Source organism: Danio rerio, chromosome 23 (assembly GCF_049306965.1).
Source record: "Danio rerio strain Tuebingen ecotype United States chromosome 23, GRCz12tu, whole genome shotgun sequence".
NCBI lineage: Eukaryota > Metazoa > Chordata > Actinopteri > Cypriniformes > Danionidae > Danio > Danio rerio.
In genome coordinates, this window is record NC_133198.1 from 48048087 (window position 1) to 48069291 (window position 21205).

The following is a 21205-nucleotide window of genomic DNA, read 5'->3' on the forward strand; positions in this document are numbered from 1 at the left end:
TAGGTTGTTAGAAAGTTACCAAAATCTTACGTCGAGCCAACATCGTAAACTAGCGTCATACTGACGTCAAATACTGACATTTATTCGTCAGGTATGGCAATCAAAATCCAACATCTAGTAGACGTCATAGTGGTAACGTCCACACAACGTCAAGCTTTAACATCAATAGATGTTGATATTTGGTCGATTATAGGTTGTTAGAAAGTTACCAAAATCTTACGTCGAGCCAACATCGTAAACTAGCGTCATACTGACGTCAAATACTGACATTTATTCATCAGGTATGGCAATCAAAATCCAACATCTAGTAGACGTCATAGTGGTAACGTCAACACAACGTCAAGCTGTAACATCATTAGATGTTGGTATTTGGTTGATTGTAGGATATTAGAAAGTTTCCAAAATCAGACATCGAGCCAACATCTTAAACTGGCGTCATATTGACGTCAAATACTGACATGTATTCGTCAGGTATGGCAACCAAAATCCAACGTCTGATAGACGTCATAGTGATAACGTCCACACAACTTCAAGCTGTAACATCACTAGACGTTAATATTTGTTTGGTTCTAGGTTGGACATTGACGATGGTCTGATGTTGAGTTCTGACGTCAACCTGATTTTCATTTCCAAACAAACACAACGTCCACATGATGTAAGGGTGCAACGTCAATCTGACGTCATGTTGATGTCTGGTGCCTGCTGGCTGTTAAGGACCATTTGGGTCATCATGCAGTAAACATCCGTCATCTTCTCATCAGTGACCTGCATCTAAACAGTCTCCGGGAAAATGCTTGAAAAGATTTTGCACATCTTCTTGGACACTTTTAATGCTTTCAAACAGTTTTCTGCATTTATAAATCGGCCATGTCTTGAGGTAGTTCATTATGAGGTGATTTACCTTCTGTGTGTGATGTGATTAGACAGGAATCACAGGACTGATTCTTTTAGTCAACCCAGACAAGAAATAATACAGTAGTGACGCAGGCTGAAGGACAGTAGTGGAGTAAAAGTACCGATACTGCACTAAACAAGTACTCAAGGAGAGGTAAAAGTACACATTATTAAAACTACTCAGTAAATTACAACTCCTGAGAAAAACTACTCGATTACAGGAGTTTGAGTATTTGTAATCAGTTACTTTACACTATTGGTAATAAGTTGTAAGTTATTAAAATTCGTGGTATTTCTGGAATATCGGGGAATTGTAAAGCTCTGTTCTAGACATTGTACATTATTTTAGATGTGTATTTGTCAAATACCAGGGAATTTGCCATTTTTAAATCTATAGGTTACACGGTGGCTCAGTGGTTAATACTGTCACTCCACAGCAAGAAGGTTGCTGGTTCAGGCCCCGGCTGGGTCAGTTGGTATTTCTGTGTGGAGTTTGCATGTTCTCCCCGTGGTGTAGGTTTCCTCCGTGTGCTCCGGTTTCCCCCACAGTCCAAACACATGCGCTATAGGGGTAACTGATAACTAAATTGGCCGTAGTGTATGGGTGTGTGTGTGAATAAGTGTGTATGGGTGTTCCCAGAGATGGGTTGCAGCTGGAAAGGCATCCGCTGCATAAACATATGCTGGATAAGTTGGTGGTTCATTCCACTGTGGTGACCCCTGATTAATACAGGGACTAAGCTGAAAAGAAAATGAATGAATAATCTTTTTGTTTGTTTTATTTCGGACTACTATTAGTGTATTTATGGCAGCTTTTCTTAAATTTATGTTGTTTTGCTTTAATAGTATACCTAAACCTTTGTCTTAATTTATATAAATCGAAAACCGAGAGAAACAGAAAGTGTTTACCTTTTAATCATAAATCCTACTACTTTATACAATCACCGGCCACTTTATTATTTGTTCAACTGGTCGTTAACGCAAATATTTTAATCAGCCAATCACATGGCAGCAACTCGGTGCATTTAGGCATGTAGACATGGTCAAGATGATCTGCTGCAGTTCAAAGCGAGCATCAGAATGGGGAAGAAAGGGGATTTAAGTGACTTTGAACGTGGCGTGGTTGTTGCTGCCAGACTGGCTGCTCTGAGTATTTCAGAAACTGCTGATCTACTGGGATTTTCACGCACAACCATCTCTAGGATTTACAGAGAATGCTCCGACAAAGAGGAAATATCCAGTGAGTGGCAGTTCTGTGGGCGCAAATGCCTTGTTGATGCCAGAGGAGAATGGCCAGACTGGTTCCAGCTGATAGAAAGGCAACAGTAACTCAAATAAGCACTCGTTACAACCGAGCTCTGCAGAAGAGCATCTCTGAACACACAACACGTCCAACCTTGAGGCGGATGGGCTACAGCAGCAGAAGAGCACACCGGGTGCCGCTCCTGTCAGCTAAGAACAGGAAACTGAGGCTACAATTCACACAGACTCACCAAAACTGGACAATAGAAGATTGGAGAAACGTTGCTGCTCTGATGAGTCTCCATTTCTGCTGACACATTCAGATGCTCGGGTCAGAATTTGGCCTTAACAACATGAAAGCATGGATCATCCTGCCTTGTATCAGCGGTTCAGGCTGGTGGTGGTGGTGTAATGGTGTGGGGGAGATTTTCTTGACACACTTTGGGCCCATTAGTACCAATTGAGCATCAACGCCACAGCCTACCTGAGTATTGCTGCTGACCATGTCCATCCCTTTATGAGCACAGTGTCTCCATCTTCTGATGGCTACTTCCAGCAGGATAACGCAGCATGTCATAAAGCTCAATCATCTCAGACTGGTTTCTTGAACATGACGATGAGTTCACTGTACTCAAATGGCCTCCACAGTCACCAGAGCTCAATCCAATAGAGCAGCTTTAGGATGTGGTGGAACGGGAGATTGGCATCATGGATGTGCAGCCGTCAAATCTGCAGCAACTGTGTGATGCTATCATGTCAATATGGAGCAAAATCTCTGAGGAATATTTTCACCTTGTTGAATCTACGCCATGAACTGTTAAAGCAGTTCTGGAGGCAAAAGGGGGAAACCGGAGCACCTAGAGGAAACCCACGCCAACTTAGGGAGAACATGCAAACTCCACAGAAATGCCAACTGACCCAGCCAAAGCTCAAACCAGTGTTTTTCTTGTTGTGAGGTGAACGTGCTACCCACTGCGACACAGCATCGCCTTTTGTATAACAATCTATTTCCTCACCTTTAATGGTGAGGAAAGTGTAGAGTATTGACAGGAAATAATGGGCGAGCAGAGAGAGGGGAAGGATCGGCATAGGACAGCGAGGCGGGAATCGAACTCGGGTTGCCGTGAGCACCGGAGTGCATGTGTCGACGCACTAACCACTGCACCACTGGCACCGATGTGTAATGTCAGTAGTTAATGAAGTCTGTGTTTCCAGTAGTGCAGGACAGGTCTTTATGACTCAGATGATGTGCGGCTGCTGTTTGTATCTGATGTTTATTAATAAAGAGTCTAATTCAGGACTCATGAATATTAAACAGATGCAGATCCATTGAACTCAACTCTTGATGCTTTTGGATGAAAAGTTGTGAAAGGACTGAAACCGTGCATCAGTGTGAATGTGTGTGCGGTTGTACGTGAGATGCGTCACTTTGTGTGTGTGTGTGTGTGTGTGTTTGTACCCGTTAATTTGTGTGTGATCTATGAGTTTGTTTGTGTGCAGTTGTGTGTGTGAGGTCTGAGTTTGTCATTGTGTGTGAATGTGTTTGAAGTGTGTGCGCATTTCTGTGAGATATCTTTGAGTTTGGTGTGTGTGTGTGTGTGTGTGTGTGTGTGTGTGTGTGTCTGTAACTGCGTGTGCGCGTTTGTGTGAGATCTACGAGTTTGTTCTTGTGTGTGTGTGTGTGTGAGAGAGTGACTGTGCGTGTACATGTGTGTGTGTGTGTGTGTCTGTGTCTGTGAGAGTGACTGTGCGTGTACATTTGTGTGTGTGTGTGTCTGTGTCTGTGAGAGTGACTGTGAGACTGAGTGTGCGTGCATTTGTGTGAGGCATCTTTTGTGTTTGGCGTGTGTGTGTGTGTATGTCTGTGAGAGTGACTGTGTGTGTGTGTGTGTCTGTGTCTGTGAGAGTGACTGTGCGTGTACATTTGTGTGTGTGTGTGTGTGTGTGTGTGTGTCTGTGTCTGTGAGAGTGACTGTGCGTGTACATTTGTGTGTGTGTGTGTGTGTGTGTGTGTGTCTGTGTCTGTGAGAGTGACTGTGCGTGTACATTTGTGTGTGTGTGTGTGTGTGTGTGTCTGTGTCTGTGAGAGTGACTGTGCGTGTACATTTGTGTGTGTGTGTGTGTCTGTGTCTGTGAGAGTGACTGTGCGTGTACATTTGTGTGTGTGTGTGTGTGTGTGTGTGTGTCTGTGTCTGTGAGAGTGACTGTGCGTGTACATTTGTGTGTGTGTGTGTGTGTGTCTGTGTCTGTGAGAGTGACTGTGCGTGTACATTTGTGTGTGTGTGTGTGTGTGTGTGTGTGTCTGTGTCTGTGAGAGTGACTGTGCGTGTACATTTGTGTGTGTGTGTGTGTGTGTCTGTGTCTGTGAGAGTGACTGTGCGTGTACATTTGTGTGTGTGTGTGTGTGTGTGTGTCTGTGTCTGTGAGAGTGACTGTGCGTGTACATTTGTGTGTGTGTGTGTGTCTGTGTCTGTGAGAGAGACTGTGCGTGTACATTTGTGTGTGTGTGTCTGTGTCTGTTAGAGAGACTGTGCGTGTACATTTGTGTGTGTGTGTGTGTGTGTGTGTGTGTGTGTGTGTGTGTGTGTGTGTCTGTGTCTGTGAGAGTGACTGTGCGTGTACATTTGTGTGTGTGTGTGTGTCTGTGTCTGTGAGAGAGACTGTGCGTGTACATTTGTGTGTGTGTGTCTGTGTCTGTGAGAGAGACTGTGCGTGTACATTTGTGTGTGTGTGTGTGTGTGTGTGTCTGTGTCTGTGTCTGTGAGAGTGACTGTGCGTGTACATTTGTGTGTGTGTGTCTGTGTCTGTGAGAGAGACTGTGCGTGTACATTTGTGTGTGTGTGTGTGTGTGTGTGTGTGTCTGTGTCTGTGAGAGTGACTGTGCGTGTACATTTGTGTGTGTGTGTGTGTGTCTGTGTCTGTGAGAGAGACTGTGCGTGTACATTTGTGTGTGTGTGTGTGTGTCTGTGTCTGTGAGAGTGACTGTGCGTGTACATTTGTGTGTGTGTGTCTGTGTCTGTTAGAGAGACTGTGCGTGTACATTTGTGTGTGTGTGTGTGTGTGTGTGTGTGTGTGTGTGTGTGTGTGTGTCTGTGTCTGTGAGAGTGACTGTGCGTGTACATTTGTGTGTGTGTGTGTGTCTGTGTCTGTGAGAGAGACTGTGCGTGTACATATGTGTGTGTGTGTCTGTGTCTGTGAGAGAGACTGTGCGTGTACATTTGTGTGTGTGTGTGTGTGTGTGTGTCTGTGTCTGTGTCTGTGAGAGTGACTGTGCGTGTACATTTGTGTGTGTGTGTCTGTGTCTGTGAGAGTGACTGTGCGTGTACATTTGTGTGTGTGTGTGTGTGTCTGTGTCTGTGAGAGTGACTGTGCGTGTACATTTGTGTGTGTGTGTGTGTGTCTGTGTCTGTGAGAGTGACTGTGCGTGTACATTTGTGTGTGTGTGTGTCTGTGTCTGTGAGAGTGACTGTGCGTGTACGCGTTTGTGTGAGATCTACGAGTTTGTCCTGTGTGTGTGTGTGTGTGACTGAGTGTGTGCGCATTTATGTGAGGCGTCTTTGAGTTTGTCGTGTGTGTATGTCTGTGAGAGTGACTGTGCGTGTACGCATTTGTGCATGTACAAGTGTGTGTGTGTGTGTGTAAGCATGTGAGATCTGTGAGTATGTCTGTCTATGTGTGTAACTGTGTGTTATCAGTGTTTGAATGCGAGATCTGAGTTTGTGTGTGTAACTGACCAAGTGTGCGTCCATCTGTGTGTGAGAAATGAGTTTGTGTGTGTGTGTCTCTCTGCATCAATTTGCGTGTGATCTGTGAGTGTGTGTGTGTGGCTGACCGAGTGTGTGTGCATTTATGTGTGAGATCTGAGTTTCTCCCTCTCTCTGTGTACGTGTGTGTGTGTGTGTGTGTGTGTGTGTGTGTGTGTGTGTGTGTGTGTGTGTGTGTGTGTGTAATCTCACTCTTGGACATTTGGCCTGTGATGAGGCTGAGAGGCTGACACTGTTACCATGGAAATATGAGTTGCTAAGGAAACTGGATTTTCCCAGAGGACTCAACAGCTGTTTCGATGCAGTAGTCGTGGCAACCAAAGGACACACACACACACATACTGAGCTGGGATGGTACAGTGAAGCTGTGCTCTGTCCACATGACAGATGTGAAACACACACACAAACACACACGTCAGATCTGCTGTCACAGCTGTCATTCAGTGTGTGTGTGTGTGTGTGTGTGTGTGTGTGAGAGACGGCTGCAGTCCCTCCAGCACTGTAACTCATCATATCATGTTAATTAAAGTAAGCTCCGTTACTGAAGCAGACTGGATGTTAATTAGCAGACGTGTCTCTCTCAGGTCCTGTAGGAGAGCAGTTGTGGGATTCTTCACCTTCATTATGTAAAGTCCCACTGTGTGTGTGCGTGCATGCGTGTATGTGTGTGTGTGTTGGAATGCACAGTCTTATTCAGTGTGCTGACAGGGCTGGGTGTTGTGGACCTGTATATGTTCTATAGACCAGTGGCTCTCAAAGTGGGGGTCGCAGGACAATGACAGGGGGTCGCTTGGTGGTTCATTCATTTTCTTGTCGGCTTAGTCCCTTTATTAATCCGGGGTCGCCACAGCGGAATGAACCGCCAACTTATCCAGCAAGTTTTTACGCAGCGGACGATTTAGCCTACCCAATTCACCTGTACCGCATGTCTTTGGACTGTGGGGGAAACCGGAGCACCCGGAGGAAACCCACACGAACGCAGGGAGAACATGCAAACTCCTCACAGAAACGCCAACTGAGCCGAGGTTCGAACCAGCGACCTTCTTGCTGTGAGGCAACAGCACTACCTACTGCGCCACTGCCTCACCCCACTTGGTGATTTCCAAAAGTCAAATAAATTTTATTGAACTATAGGAATTGCCTTATTTTATCCAAAATCCACAGAAGATAAAGTTAATAGTTACATTAAAAATCCAACAACATGCAAATGAAAAGCCATCAGCCTTTCAATTAATGTTCATAGGATTGGTGTGTTTAGGTTGGATTAACAACACAGCAATAGCGTCAGCTGCAGCAGATTAATTTTATAGCACCAGGTTAAACTTTCTGACACCTTTACTGGAATCATATACATTAAAAATAAATACAGACCACTAATAACATTGAGGATAATCATGGTGGCGGTCTCCAAAATTAAACCAAGAATAGACTTCTGCTGACAGCATGGCGCCCACCAGTCCCATTAGGTGAGGTGAATATTAAATTAAACATGAAAAAAATGTACAAAAGCATGCACATCACTTTAAATGGGAGCTCAGCCAAACTGCAAATAGTGCAGAAAAATATATTAAAAAATGCAGCAACACCAAAGCTCCAAAAATGGCAATGTAATAAATGCAAAAGGCTGATAAAAGGTGAGGGCATTAACGTGCCGCTTTGTTTACAGATTTAAATGCGTTCGTGAGCTTGCCATCCTCTGCTGTTTGTCGTTGCTATGGCCATCATCAGTTGTTCCTACACGTGCGGCGTTTTTTTCGCTGTGTGGATTAATACTGAATGCGAGTCATGGTTAAGAGTAGAGCAATATGCTGGTGTTTAACTGCACTGCTTTAATGCACTCCTGCATTGAGCTCTCACACACTCTGCACTCTGACTACTGACTACTACTAGATATATCCAGCTGCAGAACGGGTTTCTACCCCACTCGGGTTACTCCCGAGCACTCGCCCCCCTCTCAGCGGCGAGGGCAACTGGACAACGTGTCCCTCCTTCTCCTGGGTTTCAGCACCACTGTAATGAAGTTTACAGCCCTGCCAGGAAGAAGGAGGCGGAGAACCGACGCAGTTTTAAAATATTTATTTATAACAGAAACGGCAGCTCCTCACGGAGACTGCTGTCTAACTGAAAGCAAAAGTAAAACGATATGTCCGGGCCCGGTCCTCTCTCGGCTTCCTCTGCCATCGTTCCTCCTCTCATAGTCCAGAGCTCCTTCCGTGGGATTCGGGGCCGGTGCATGCTACAGGTGTGTTTACTTACGGGGTGGCCTCAATCCGTTCCCACGGCTCTCGGCCCCGCCCCCTCGCCACACACACATATGATGGTGTTTTTATAATTTAGACGAGTCATAAACCTACATTCAGCACCTTTAAATGTTTATTATTTGACATTCCAATAGGCACACAAAATAGGTGGACGGAAACTCAGCTGCTGACAGTCCTTCACTGATTAAACATGATCTGAATAAAGATGATGGAGGAGGATTTCTCAGTCCAGGTGGTTGACTCTGACTCTCTCTCTCTCTCTCTCTCTCTCTCTCTCTCTCTCTCTCTCTCAGATGAACGGTATGGACGGAGATGTTGAATATGAGGAGATCACGCTGGAGAGGGTATGACACTTTTCTACTTCTAAGCTCAAATGTGTCATATCACAGCACTTCTGCATGAACGTGTGTGTGTGTGTGTGTGTGTGTGTGTGTGTGTGTGTATAGGGGAACTCTGGGCTGGGCTTCAGTATCGCCGGAGGGACTGATAACCCTCATATAGGAGACGATCCCAGTATCTTCATCACTAAGATCATACCAGGAGGAGCTGCGGCACAGGACGGACGACTCAGGTACACAATCACACACACACACACACTCTAATGCAGTGTTTCTCAACTGGTGGGCCGCGACCGTTTTCAGTGGGTCGCAGAGTGTGTGGTCAAAAAAACAACAAAAGTTTAATTTTTAACTTATTTTGACTTTTATTTTGAAATGCGTGCACGACAACCCTACCATTTGACATATGAAATTTCATTTAATTATAGCAACAAATAAGTCAAAGCGCAAGTACAAGCTCGAATGAGTAAAGTATGGATTTACATATATTGACGACAAAAAAAAAGACATAAAGCTTCAGTGTGTTATAAGTAGTGAGGTGCTCTCACAAGAAAGCACGAAACCTTCTAAATTAAAACGACATTTTTTTTTTAATAATTATATTTATTGGATTTTCACTATAATACAGACATAACAACAATTCTTCAAAAGATACTCACACAACAACAACAAAAATAATGACAACACAGAACAATGTAAAAGGAAAAAAATAAATTAATTAATTAAATAAATGAAAAAAAATTAAATAAAAAAAAGGCTCAGATTAACTATAAAACAGCACTACCCCACATGAAACAGATCGTAAAAAAGGGATAATAATAACATTGTATGTTTTTCAGAAAACAATAGTTACAATATTCCTTTCAGCATGATAGGGCAAAGACTAGGTTCCAAATAGTCCAAGTATGGAGTCCAAACTTTGAAAAAATGTTCTGTTTTTTTGTGTAACACATGGGTAAGATGTTCCAGAGGAATCAACTCAAAAATTATCTTGTGCCAACCTTTAAGTGATGGAGATTTATCACTAATCCAATTAAGCAAAATATTTTTTCTGGCAGCAAAAGTCAGTATATTATACAATTTCTTATTAGCCGATGAAAGAATGTGTCCATTAGGTATACCCAAAATCAACAAAACTGGGTCTAAATCCAATGGCATGTTAAAGATCTTTTCCATTTCCCCCAGCACCAAGGACCAGAATCTTTGTAGTTTGTTACATGACCACATACAATGTGTTAAAGTACCTACATCTATTTCACATTTTAAACACATAGGTGAATTAGAAGGATTAAATAGATGTCTGCGGTTAGGGGAGATATGAAGTCTGTGTATTATTTTATATTGTATTTCTTTTGTACGTGTACAAACAGATATTTCTTAGCATTAGACCAAATATCATCCCATGATTCCTCATCAATATTAGTAACCAACTCCTTCTCCCATTTGGTTTTAATTCTCTGTATGTCAGGGGATGGGATTGAGCATACAGACGCATAAAATCGACCCACAGAAATCTTTCCTGATGATAAAAATAATAACCTCTCAATAGAAGATATCTCACAATTTTTAACAAGTGTTGTGCTGTTAGTGATGTAATGTCTCAATTGAAGAAAACGAAAAAATTTTTTGACTAACTGGTATTTCTGAGCTAATTCTGTGAACGACATTAGTTTGTTGTCTGAGAACATGTCCCCAAGCCCTACAATTCCCGAATTACACCAGCGTTTAAAACCATCATCTAGAATTCCTGGAGTGAAATCGGGATTATCTAGAATTGGGGTAAAGAAAGAAGTCAATTTAGATCTTCCTTCAAGCCTTAAAACGACGTTTAGAAACCAAACATTATTAACTGTTTAGTTCATGGTACCTGACCCTTTCCTTACCCTAACCACTGCTTACAGTATTTGCTGCTTTTACTCTGTAATTTGATGCATTAAATATAGTTTATTTGTAAGTCTTGGTGATTTTCTTATGATTTATCTGTCACCACTTGTGTATGTTAACAAATAAATACAAATTAATTATAATTCCTAAAATTGTATTATAGTTCCTAAAAATTTGGGTTGCGGCTTGATGACCATGTAAAAATGTGGGTCCCATGGCCAAACCAGTTGAGAACCCCTGCTCTAATGTACACACATACTAACTTAAATGTACAAATACACACACACACACACACACTCACAAGCACACAAACATACATGCAAATATAAATAGATTACACGAGCTGGATTCACTGGTCAGATGTGCTAGAAACACACACTGGGGACACCTGCTGGTTACAGTGAGTGATGCTGAAAGCAAAGCATTGGCTAAAGATCAACGTTGTTGTGATTTGTCAGTGTGGACCAGAGCCGGCCCAAAGCATAAGCGAGCTAAGCGGCTGCTTAGGGCCTCATGGCCACCAGGGGGCCCCCAAGAGTGCATGAAATTACTAACTTTCGTTTTTGTTTTAGTTTGTTGGAGAGTTTGGTTATAGATTATGAGTGGGGGAAATATATCAATATGCTCTGGCGCCAAGAATCGATATTTATCTAAATGTACAAAAGATCTGAATTAATTAATCTAAACTGACTGCAGCCATTTACCGCTGTGACTGCAGTACACCCAGCTGCCACTAGGTGGCTCTTCCCGTAATGGTGGATCAACAATACATCAGAGACGCACCAGCCTTTTTAACCACTGACAGATGAGCGATTGCAATTGTGAAACTTCATACAGGAATATGGGCTCACACTATTTAATTCTGCCAAAATATATTAAGATATCAATAGGACAAGAACACATAATTTGAAGGGTTTTTACTTTATTTAACCCTTGCAGACCTTTGCAAAGTCTTGTAGATTGTATTTTTGCTGAAAATATTAGATAAATTAAAAAGAAAAACTTAAAAATAAGGCTCTTTTTAAATAGATGAGTAAATAACTAATGTTCTCCACTGCTGGAGGCATTATAAGTGCTCAGAGGAGTCTGTGCTCACCTTTCTGATCATTCCAATCAGTTACTGTTCTTGAAGAAAATATATTAATTTAGTGGCAATGCAAAATTTTGCATGATTAAAAATAAACCAGGGCTATGCATAAAATACATCAAATAGGTTGGCCAATTTGTTATAAATGTCTTCAGTTTACAGAAAACTAGAAAGCAATAAATTGCTATTTTAACTGTTTTCTAACATGCACAGTTGAAGTCAGAATTGTTAGCCCCCCTGTTTATTTTTTCCCTAATTTCTGTTTAACAGAGAAAAGCTTTTTTAACACATTTGTAAACATAATCGTGTTCATAACTCATCTCTAATAACTGAATTATTTTATTTTTGTCATGATGACAGTAAATAATATTTGACTAGATATTCTTCAAGACACTTCTATACAGCTTAATTTAGAGATGAGTCCTCTATCTCTGCATTTTTCAGCTTGTTGAACAGTTGTGTGCTTTTATACACAGTTGCAATACTATAAACATGTGCTTTTAATGAAAGAAGTGCATCTTATAACTTTTTGAAGCATTTTTTACTCTTTATTTGCAAAAATTTTAATATATCATGGTTGGTTTTCTTGTGATCAAATTTCACAGCCATGTACTGTGAATCATTGACAGTTGGTAAATACTGCAAAAATTCTTTCCTTTTTATTGTTGTTGTCTTTTTTCTAGTCCAAATATGTAAAAAATCTTAAAGAATAAACTTTTTCTAGACAGATTTTCTGTGGAAAACGCTTCTTGATTTAATTTGATTTTGATTTAAAGTGATTTTTTTTAGATATTTTAACTAGAAAATACAAAAAGTATTTGTAAGAAATAAAGCATATTTTATAATGTAAGCAACACAGCTACAGCAAATAAAATTGATAACGCGTGGTTTAAATTTAAAGTGTGCAAATAATCAAGGATTAACGATAATTTATTATATTGTCTGCACCAAGGGGGCCCCAAATAAAATTCTGCTTAGGGCCCCCTAAAGGCTTGGGCCGGCCCTGGTGTGGACACAATAATAGGTGTTGTTAAATTCACAGTTATCACTCTTGGTGTGTGAATGTGTTTAGTGAAGCAGTGGAAATGATGTCATTGCTCCTGATGGTTAAGAGTGGTCTGGTTTTGGATGTGTTTCAGAGTGAACGACAGCATTCTGTTCGTCAATGACGTGGATGTGCGGGAAGTCACACACAGCTTTGCGGTGGAGGCGCTGAAGGAAGCAGGACCGATCGTCCGGCTGTACGTGCTGCGCCACAAACCATCAGCAGAGAAAATCACTGAGCTCAAGCTCATCAAAGGCCCTAAAGGTGTGTGTGTGTGTGTGTGTGTGTGTGTGTGTGTGTGTGTGTGTGTGTGTGTGTGTGTGTGTGTGAGAGAGAGAGAGAGAGAGAGAGCGTGAGAGAGATAGAGATTGTGTGTGTGTGTGTAAGGGAAAGAGAGTGTGTGCTATGTGTGTGAGTATGCAAATATCTGTGTGTATTTAAATGATATTGTATGACTGTGTGTGGTCTGTGATTTGTGTAAGTGTGTGTATTTGTGTTTGTGTGTACAAGTGCAAGTGCCTTTATGTGCATGAGTGAGTGTGTGTTCAATTGTGTATATGTGTATAAGGGATTGTGTGTCTTATTGAGTATCGGTGTGAGTCTGTGATTGTGTGTGTGTGTTTTAGTGTCTATGTGTATGTGCTTGTGTTTGTGTGTGCATATGTGATGTGTGTGGGCGGGGCTAATGCATTGGGCTGTTCTGATTGGCTGCTGTGTGTAGGTCTGGGCTTCAGTATTGCGGGTGGTGTGGGGAACCAGCACGTGCCCGGAGACAACAGCATCTACGTCACCAAGATCATCGAGGGCGGAGCTGCACATAAAGACGGACGGCTGCAGATCGGAGACAAGATCCTCGCTGTGAGTCTATAAAAATAGAGTCATTTGTGATCCTTAATCTATTACATTTCCAAAGTGACCTCCCCAACACTGTGTAGATATTATTATTATGATTATCTGAATGTTTTGTGGGCGTCACGGTGGCTGTGGTCAGCACTGTGGCCTCACAGCAAGAAGGTCGCTGATTGGAGTCCCGGCAGGGTCAGTTGGCGTTTCAGTGTGAAGTTTGCATGTTCTCCCCGTGTTGGCGTGGGTTTCCGCCTGGTGTACACTAAATTGGCTGTATGAGTGTGTGTGTGAATGAGTGTGTATGGGTGTTTCCCAGTGTTGGGTTGCAGCTGGAAGGGCATTCACTGCGTAATGATATGCTGGATAAGTTGGCGGTTCATTCCACTGTGGTGACCCCAGATTAATAAAGGGACTAAGCCGAAAAGAAACTGTATGTCTGAATGTGTTGTGTGTTGCAGGTGAACAACATGTATCTGGAGGAGGTGATGCATGAAGACGCTGTAGCGGCGCTGAAGAACACTGGAGACGTGGTGTTTCTGAGAGTCGCCAAAACACTCCATCAGCATCATCATCAGGACGCCTACAACCCTCCTGACATCACCAGCTGTGAGCGCATGCACGCACACACACACACAAACACTCACACACACTGATAGCCACACACACACACACTGATACCCACACACACTGATACCCACACACACTTCCCATAATAATCACACACTGGCGCTGATAAACACACACACACACACACACACACACACACACACAGATATATACACCCACTCATACTGATACACACACACACCCTCCCACTAATAATTACACACACTCGCACTGATACACACACACAAACACACATATATACACCCACTTGCACTGATATACACACACACACACACAAACACACATATATACACCCACTTCCACTGATACACACACATAACACACTTACACAAACACAAAGATGCACTGAAACGCACACTTACACCGATCCACACACTCACGCTGATATACACACACACACACACACACACACATATATATATACACCCACTTGCACTGATACACACACTTACACAAACACACAGATACACTGAAACGCACACTTATAATGATACACACACACAAACACACATAAACACCCACACACACTGATACACACAGACTCGCACTGATATATACACACACTATACTACACACACATATATACACCCACTCACACTGATGCAAATACACACTCACACTGATACACACACACTAATACACACACACTCATAAACACACACTCCTACTGTTAATCACACACACATATACACACACCCACACACACTGATACACATAGACTCGCACTGATATATACACACACTATACTACACACACATATATACACCCACTCACACTGATGCAAATACACACTCACACTGATACACACACACTAATACACACACACACACTCATAAACACACACTCCTACTGTTAATCACACACTAACACACACACACACACTCATATACACACACACACACTGATGCACATACACTGTTACACACACACACACACACACTAATACACATACATACACTGAAACACACACCCTCCCACTGATAACCACACACACTATAATACCCACAGATACACCCAGACACTGATACAAACACTCATACATGCACACACACACTCCCAATCATAATCACACACACTCACACTGATATACACACGCACACACATCCTGCCACTAATAATCACACACACTCACACTGATATATACACACACAAACACACACACACACACACACACACACATATATATATATATATATATATATATATATATATATATACACACACACACACAAACACACACACAAACACAACCTTACACTCATATACACACACTGACACCCACACACATACACACACTTGCACTGATATATATATACACACACTATACTACTCACACTGATGCGAACACATACACTGACACACTCACTGATACACACACACACACACACACACTGAAACACACTCCCACTGTTAATCACACACTAATACACACACACGCACATACATGATGGAAGCACAGTAAATATTGTGATCGTGTGTGTGTGTTTTCAGCATATTCTCCTCATATGGACATGTCTGATTACCCGCAAGCCCTCAGTCCCTCGTCTCCGCGCCGTTACTCCCCCATCCCTAAGGGCCTGTTTCTGGACGACGACATTTCCAGGTCACACACACACATGATTTTGTAGATATGCAAATGAGCTCATATCATTAACATGCAACATTAACATTGCATACAAACATGCTGCTGTCTACAGGCGTTAAATTAATTCATGTGATTATATATTAATATTAAGTCTGGCCTAATTCAACTCAGTCTAACTAGCAGCCAATCACGGATGACCTTTACACTTACTAGCCACGCCTAACAAGCACTAAAAACATCCTAGCAACTGTCCCATAGACAGCTGTTCTAACACATGCTAACAATTCTAACATGCTACTTACATGCTAATCTAGAAATATGCTAGTAACATTTTAGTCACATGCTAATGCTAATTTGCTAATTTGTGCTAACAACATGCTAATTCATGCTAACAACATGGTAATTCATGGTAACATGAATCACATAGTAACAACATGTAATTTAATGCCATAAACATGCTAGTTGTATGCTAATTCATACTCTATTCGTGCTAACGGCATTATAATTTATGTTACAAACATACTGAAAACATGCTATTTTATGTTTGAATGATGCTAACAACATAATTTATGTTAGAAACATGCTAAATCATGTTGGAATCATGTTAAGAACATGGTAATTTATACTAGAAACATGTTAACAACATGCTAATTTTGTTAAAATTATGCTAGCAAACATCCTAATTAATACTAGATTCGTGTTAACATGCTCATTCATGTTAGAAACACGCTAACAACATGCTAATTCATGCTAGAATCATGCTAACAACATGTTAATTTATGTTAGAGACATGCTAGAAAAATGCTAATTTATGTTGGAATCATGTTAAGAACATGCTAATTCATACTAGAATCATGCTAACAACATTACATTTGTGCAAGAAGTATAACAAAATGCTAATTCATGCTAGATTCATGGTAATTTATGTTAAATTCATGTTAAAGACATGCAAATTCATGTTGGACTCATTCTAACAAGATTCTAACCATTCTAATCTAGAAATATGCTAGTAACATTTTAGTCACATGCTAATGCTTATTTGCTAATTTGTGCTAAAAACATGCTAATTCATGCTAGAGTCATGGTAACAACATGCAAATTAATGTTGTAATCATGCTAACAACATGCTAATACATTTTAGAAACACATTACCAACATGCTAATTCATGCTATAGCCATGCTAGTTGCATGCTAATGCTAGAATCATGTTAACAATATTCTAATTAATGTTGGAATTGTGTTAAAACATACTAATTCATGCTAGAAACATGCTAACAACATTGTAATTTGTGTTGGAATAAAGTTGATTACATGCTAATCCCTGTTAGAAACTTGCTTATATGCTAATTCAAGCTAGAGTCATGCTAGTTGCATGCCAATTCATACTAGAATCATGCTAACAACATGTTAATTCATGCTAGAAACATTTTAACAACATGTTAATTTGTTAAAACAAGCTAGATACGTTAATTTATGTTGGAATCATGCTAACAACATGGCGATTTATGCTAGAATCATACTAATAGTGTCAACTTTGTGCTAGAATTGATATCAACATGCTAATTTATGCTAGATTAATGCTAACAACATTCTTATTCATGTTAAAATCATGTTAAAAGAAGGCAAATTCATGTTAGAATCATTCTAACAACATGCTAATCAATGTAAGAAGCATGCCTCCAACATGCTAATTCATGCTAGAATCGTGCTAACAACATGTTAATCCTTGCTATAATCATGCTAGTTATATGCCAATTAGTACTTGAATCATGCTAACAACATGTTCATTTATGTTAGAAACATGCTAATTTATGTTGGAATCGTGTTAAGAACATGCTACTTCATGCTAGAATCATGCTAACAACATGTTAATCCTTGCTATAATCATGCTAGTTATATGCTAATTAATGCTTGAATCATGCTACCAACATGCTAATTCATGTTAGACCCATGTTAAAAACATGCAAATTCATGTTGGATTCATTCTACAACATGCTAATCAATGTAAGAAGCATTAATTTGTGCTAGAAACATGTTAATTTGTGGTAGAATAATGCTAGTTTCATAATAATTCAAACTAGAATCATGCTAACATGCTACTTTATGTAATGAATAACATGCTAGAATTATGCTAAATCATGTAGGAATGTTGCGAACAACATGGTAATTCATGCTAGAAACTTGCTAGCAACATGTTAATTTATGCTAGAAAAATGGTAACAACATGCTAATTCATGCTAATAACATGCTAATTTGTTAGAATCATGCTAATTCATGCTTAAATCATGCTATTACTGATCACAGACCCGTGGATCATCTTTAAAGCTGTTTACTGACTTGCTTCAGTCTTTAGAGTGCTTGCATTGTTGACTGCAGGGATCTTAAACATTCTTTATCAACTTGAAACCTTTTCAAACTAAATAAGCTACTTCCAACAGGCTTTCTCAAGCCACCATAAAGTTTGTCCTCAATCTTTAATATCTACTTATTTATTAATATTAAGCATATGCTTCTTCCTAATCCTCTTCAAACTTGTATACGTTAAAATTGTGTGTGTGTGTTTCAGGGAGCCGCGGCGTGTGGTGATCCACAGAGGCTCTACAGGTCTGGGCTTTAATATCGTGGGTGGAGAAGATGGAGAGGGAATCTTCATCTCCTTCATACTGGCTGGAGGAGCTGCTGATCTGAGCGGAGAGCTGAGGAAAGGAGACCAGATACTGAGTGTACGACAAACACACATGAACACACACATACATGAACACACACACACACACACACACATATACATGACTGCAGATACATATGCACCCAGACGCATGCACACACATATACATGCATGCACATACACACACAAACGCACGCACACATATACATGCATGCACACACACACAAACACACATACACCCACACATATACATGCATGCATACACATACAAACACACACATATACACACTCAAACATGCACATGCACACACCTACCCAGACACCTGCACACACACACACATACAAACACACACATATACACACTCAAACATGCACATGCACACACCTACCCAGACACCTGCACACACACACACATACAAACACACACATATACACACTCAAATATACATACACATACAAACACACACAAACAAACACACACACGCACACACAAATGCATGGAAGCAAACACACATGAACACACACATACACACACTCAAACATGCACACACATACACGGACACATGCACACACACATACATGCGCACATACGCACACACACACACACACACACACACACACACACACATGTATGCATGCATGTACACACATACGAACACACACTCATACATGCACACGGACACATGCGCACACATATACATGCATGCACGCGCACACATATACACACATATACACACCCACACATATACACACTTAAACATGCACACGCACACACCTACCCAGACACATGCACACACACACACACATACATACAGTACAAACACAAACATATACATGCATTCATACACATACAAACACACAAACACACACACACTCATGCATGCAAACAAATACACATGAACACACACATACACACTCAAACACACAAACATACACGGACACATGCACACACACATACGTGCACACACACACACACACACATATGCATGCATGCATGTACACACATAAGAACACTCACTAATACATGCACACGGACACATGCGCACACATATACATGCATGCACACAAACACACATATATACTCACTCAAACATGCACACACATACACACACACATGCGCGCACACACACACACACACACACACACACACACACAAACATAGACATTCATGCACAACCACACACACACACACATACATGTATGCATATACACACAAACACACACATATACACACAAACATGCACGCAAACACGCACACACTCATGAACACACACACACAAAGGGCACACACATACACGGACATATGCGCAAACACACTTATACATGCATGCACACAAAAACACACATATACATGCGTACACACACACACACAACATACATGCATGCACACACATGAACACACACTCAAACATACGCGAAAACACACTCAAACATGTGCACACACACACTGTTCCTCCAGCAGTGCTGTAATGTTGTTTGATTGCAGGTGAACGGTGTAGATCTGCGTCACGCCACTCATGAACAGGCCGCGGCGGCACTGAAGAACGCAGGACAGACGGTCACCATCATCACACAGTACAGACCTGAAGGTGACACACACACACACACACACACACACACACATCGATCTGAGACAACAGCTGTGTTTCCATCTAAAGATTCTAAAGATGCAAATGAGATTCATGCACTAAACTGCAATAATGCGTAAAATATAGCTACTGACACCGTGTGTGTGTGTGTGCATGTGTGTGTGTGTTCAGAATACAGCAGGTTCGAGGCCAAGATCCATGACCTGCGGGAGCAGCTGATGAACAGCAGTTTAGTGTCTGCAGCGGCTTCATTACGGAGCGGAAAGAGAAGCTTCTTCATCAGGTATATTTTCACACACACACACACACACACATTTTGAAGACTCACTGACATCTCTCTGTGTCTGTGTGTGTGTGTCTGCAGGGCTCTGTTTGACTATGATAAGACGGCAGACGGTGGTTTTCTGTCGCAGGCCGTGAGCTTCAGGTTCGGGGATGTTCTGCAGGTCTTTGACTGCAGTGATGAGGAATGGTGGCAGGCCGGAAAACTGGCTCCACACGGAGAACTGGAGGAGACCGGCTACATTCCCAGCAAGAGGAGGTACATACATGTGTGTGTTGGATATCTACATAGTAGATATGTGCTTTAGCTATGTAAAAAAATCTATAGAAAAGTTTTACATGCTCACATTACTCCAGAATATACAGTTACAGAATTGTTCGCCTTCCTATGAATTAAATATTTCCCAAATGATGTTGAACAGATTCAGGAAATGTTCACAGTATTTCCTCTAATATTTGTTCTTCTAGAGAAAGTCTTATTTGTTTTATTTCGGCTAGAATAAAAGCAGTTTTTAATTGTTTTAAACGCATTTTAGGTTAATATTATTAGCCCCCTTCAGCAATATTAGTTTTGGATTGTCTCCAGAACAAACCACTGTTATACAATGACTTGCCTAATTACCTTAACTTTACCCTAGTTACCCTAGTAAAGCCTTTAAATGTCACTTTAAGCTGTATAGAAGTGTCTTGAAGAATATCTAGTCTAATATTATTTACTGTCATCATGACAAAGAGAAAATTAATCAGTTATTAGAGATGAGTTATTAACACTATTATGATTAGAAATGCAACCCAGGCTCATTCTGAAAACGTAATCCCATGGACGTTTCTGACGTTCATGGACGTTTTGTTTTCCAGAACCCGCGAGAAGCTGCTGTGTGCAGTTTTTCGTATCTCAAATGTCTCTCGTGAGTGCCGTTCGCACCCGTGCTGTTCACCTATGAGAGGCCACTGTCTGACTGGCTGAATGATTGACTGTGCGACTGGCCAATCAGCTGACCCACCCTCCTCCTTCCCTGAACCCAACTAATTTTACCGTTTGACCCGCCCACCCGCTTACTTACCTAAACCCAACCAACAATTTACAAAAGCCGTC

At 41.2% G+C, this 21205-nt stretch overlaps 1 protein-coding gene across 3 annotated transcripts in view; it reads left to right on the forward strand.

Annotated features, from left to right (window-relative positions):
- Window positions 1-21205, forward strand: part of dlg4b (discs, large homolog 4b (Drosophila)) — a 75865-nt gene that overhangs the window by 33483 nt on the left and 21177 nt on the right. For all 3 annotated transcript variants that reach the window (NM_214728.2, XM_073938224.1, XM_073938225.1), the window contains 10 exon segments: window positions 8455-8505; window positions 8608-8732; window positions 12610-12779; window positions 13237-13373; window positions 13820-13967; window positions 15480-15591; window positions 18140-18296; window positions 19725-19827; window positions 19999-20110; window positions 20192-20368. In NM_214728.2, the coding sequence (NP_999893.1) occupies window positions 8455-8505; window positions 8608-8732; window positions 12610-12779; window positions 13237-13373; window positions 13820-13967; window positions 15480-15591; window positions 18140-18296; window positions 19725-19827; window positions 19999-20110; window positions 20192-20368 (1292 nt within the window).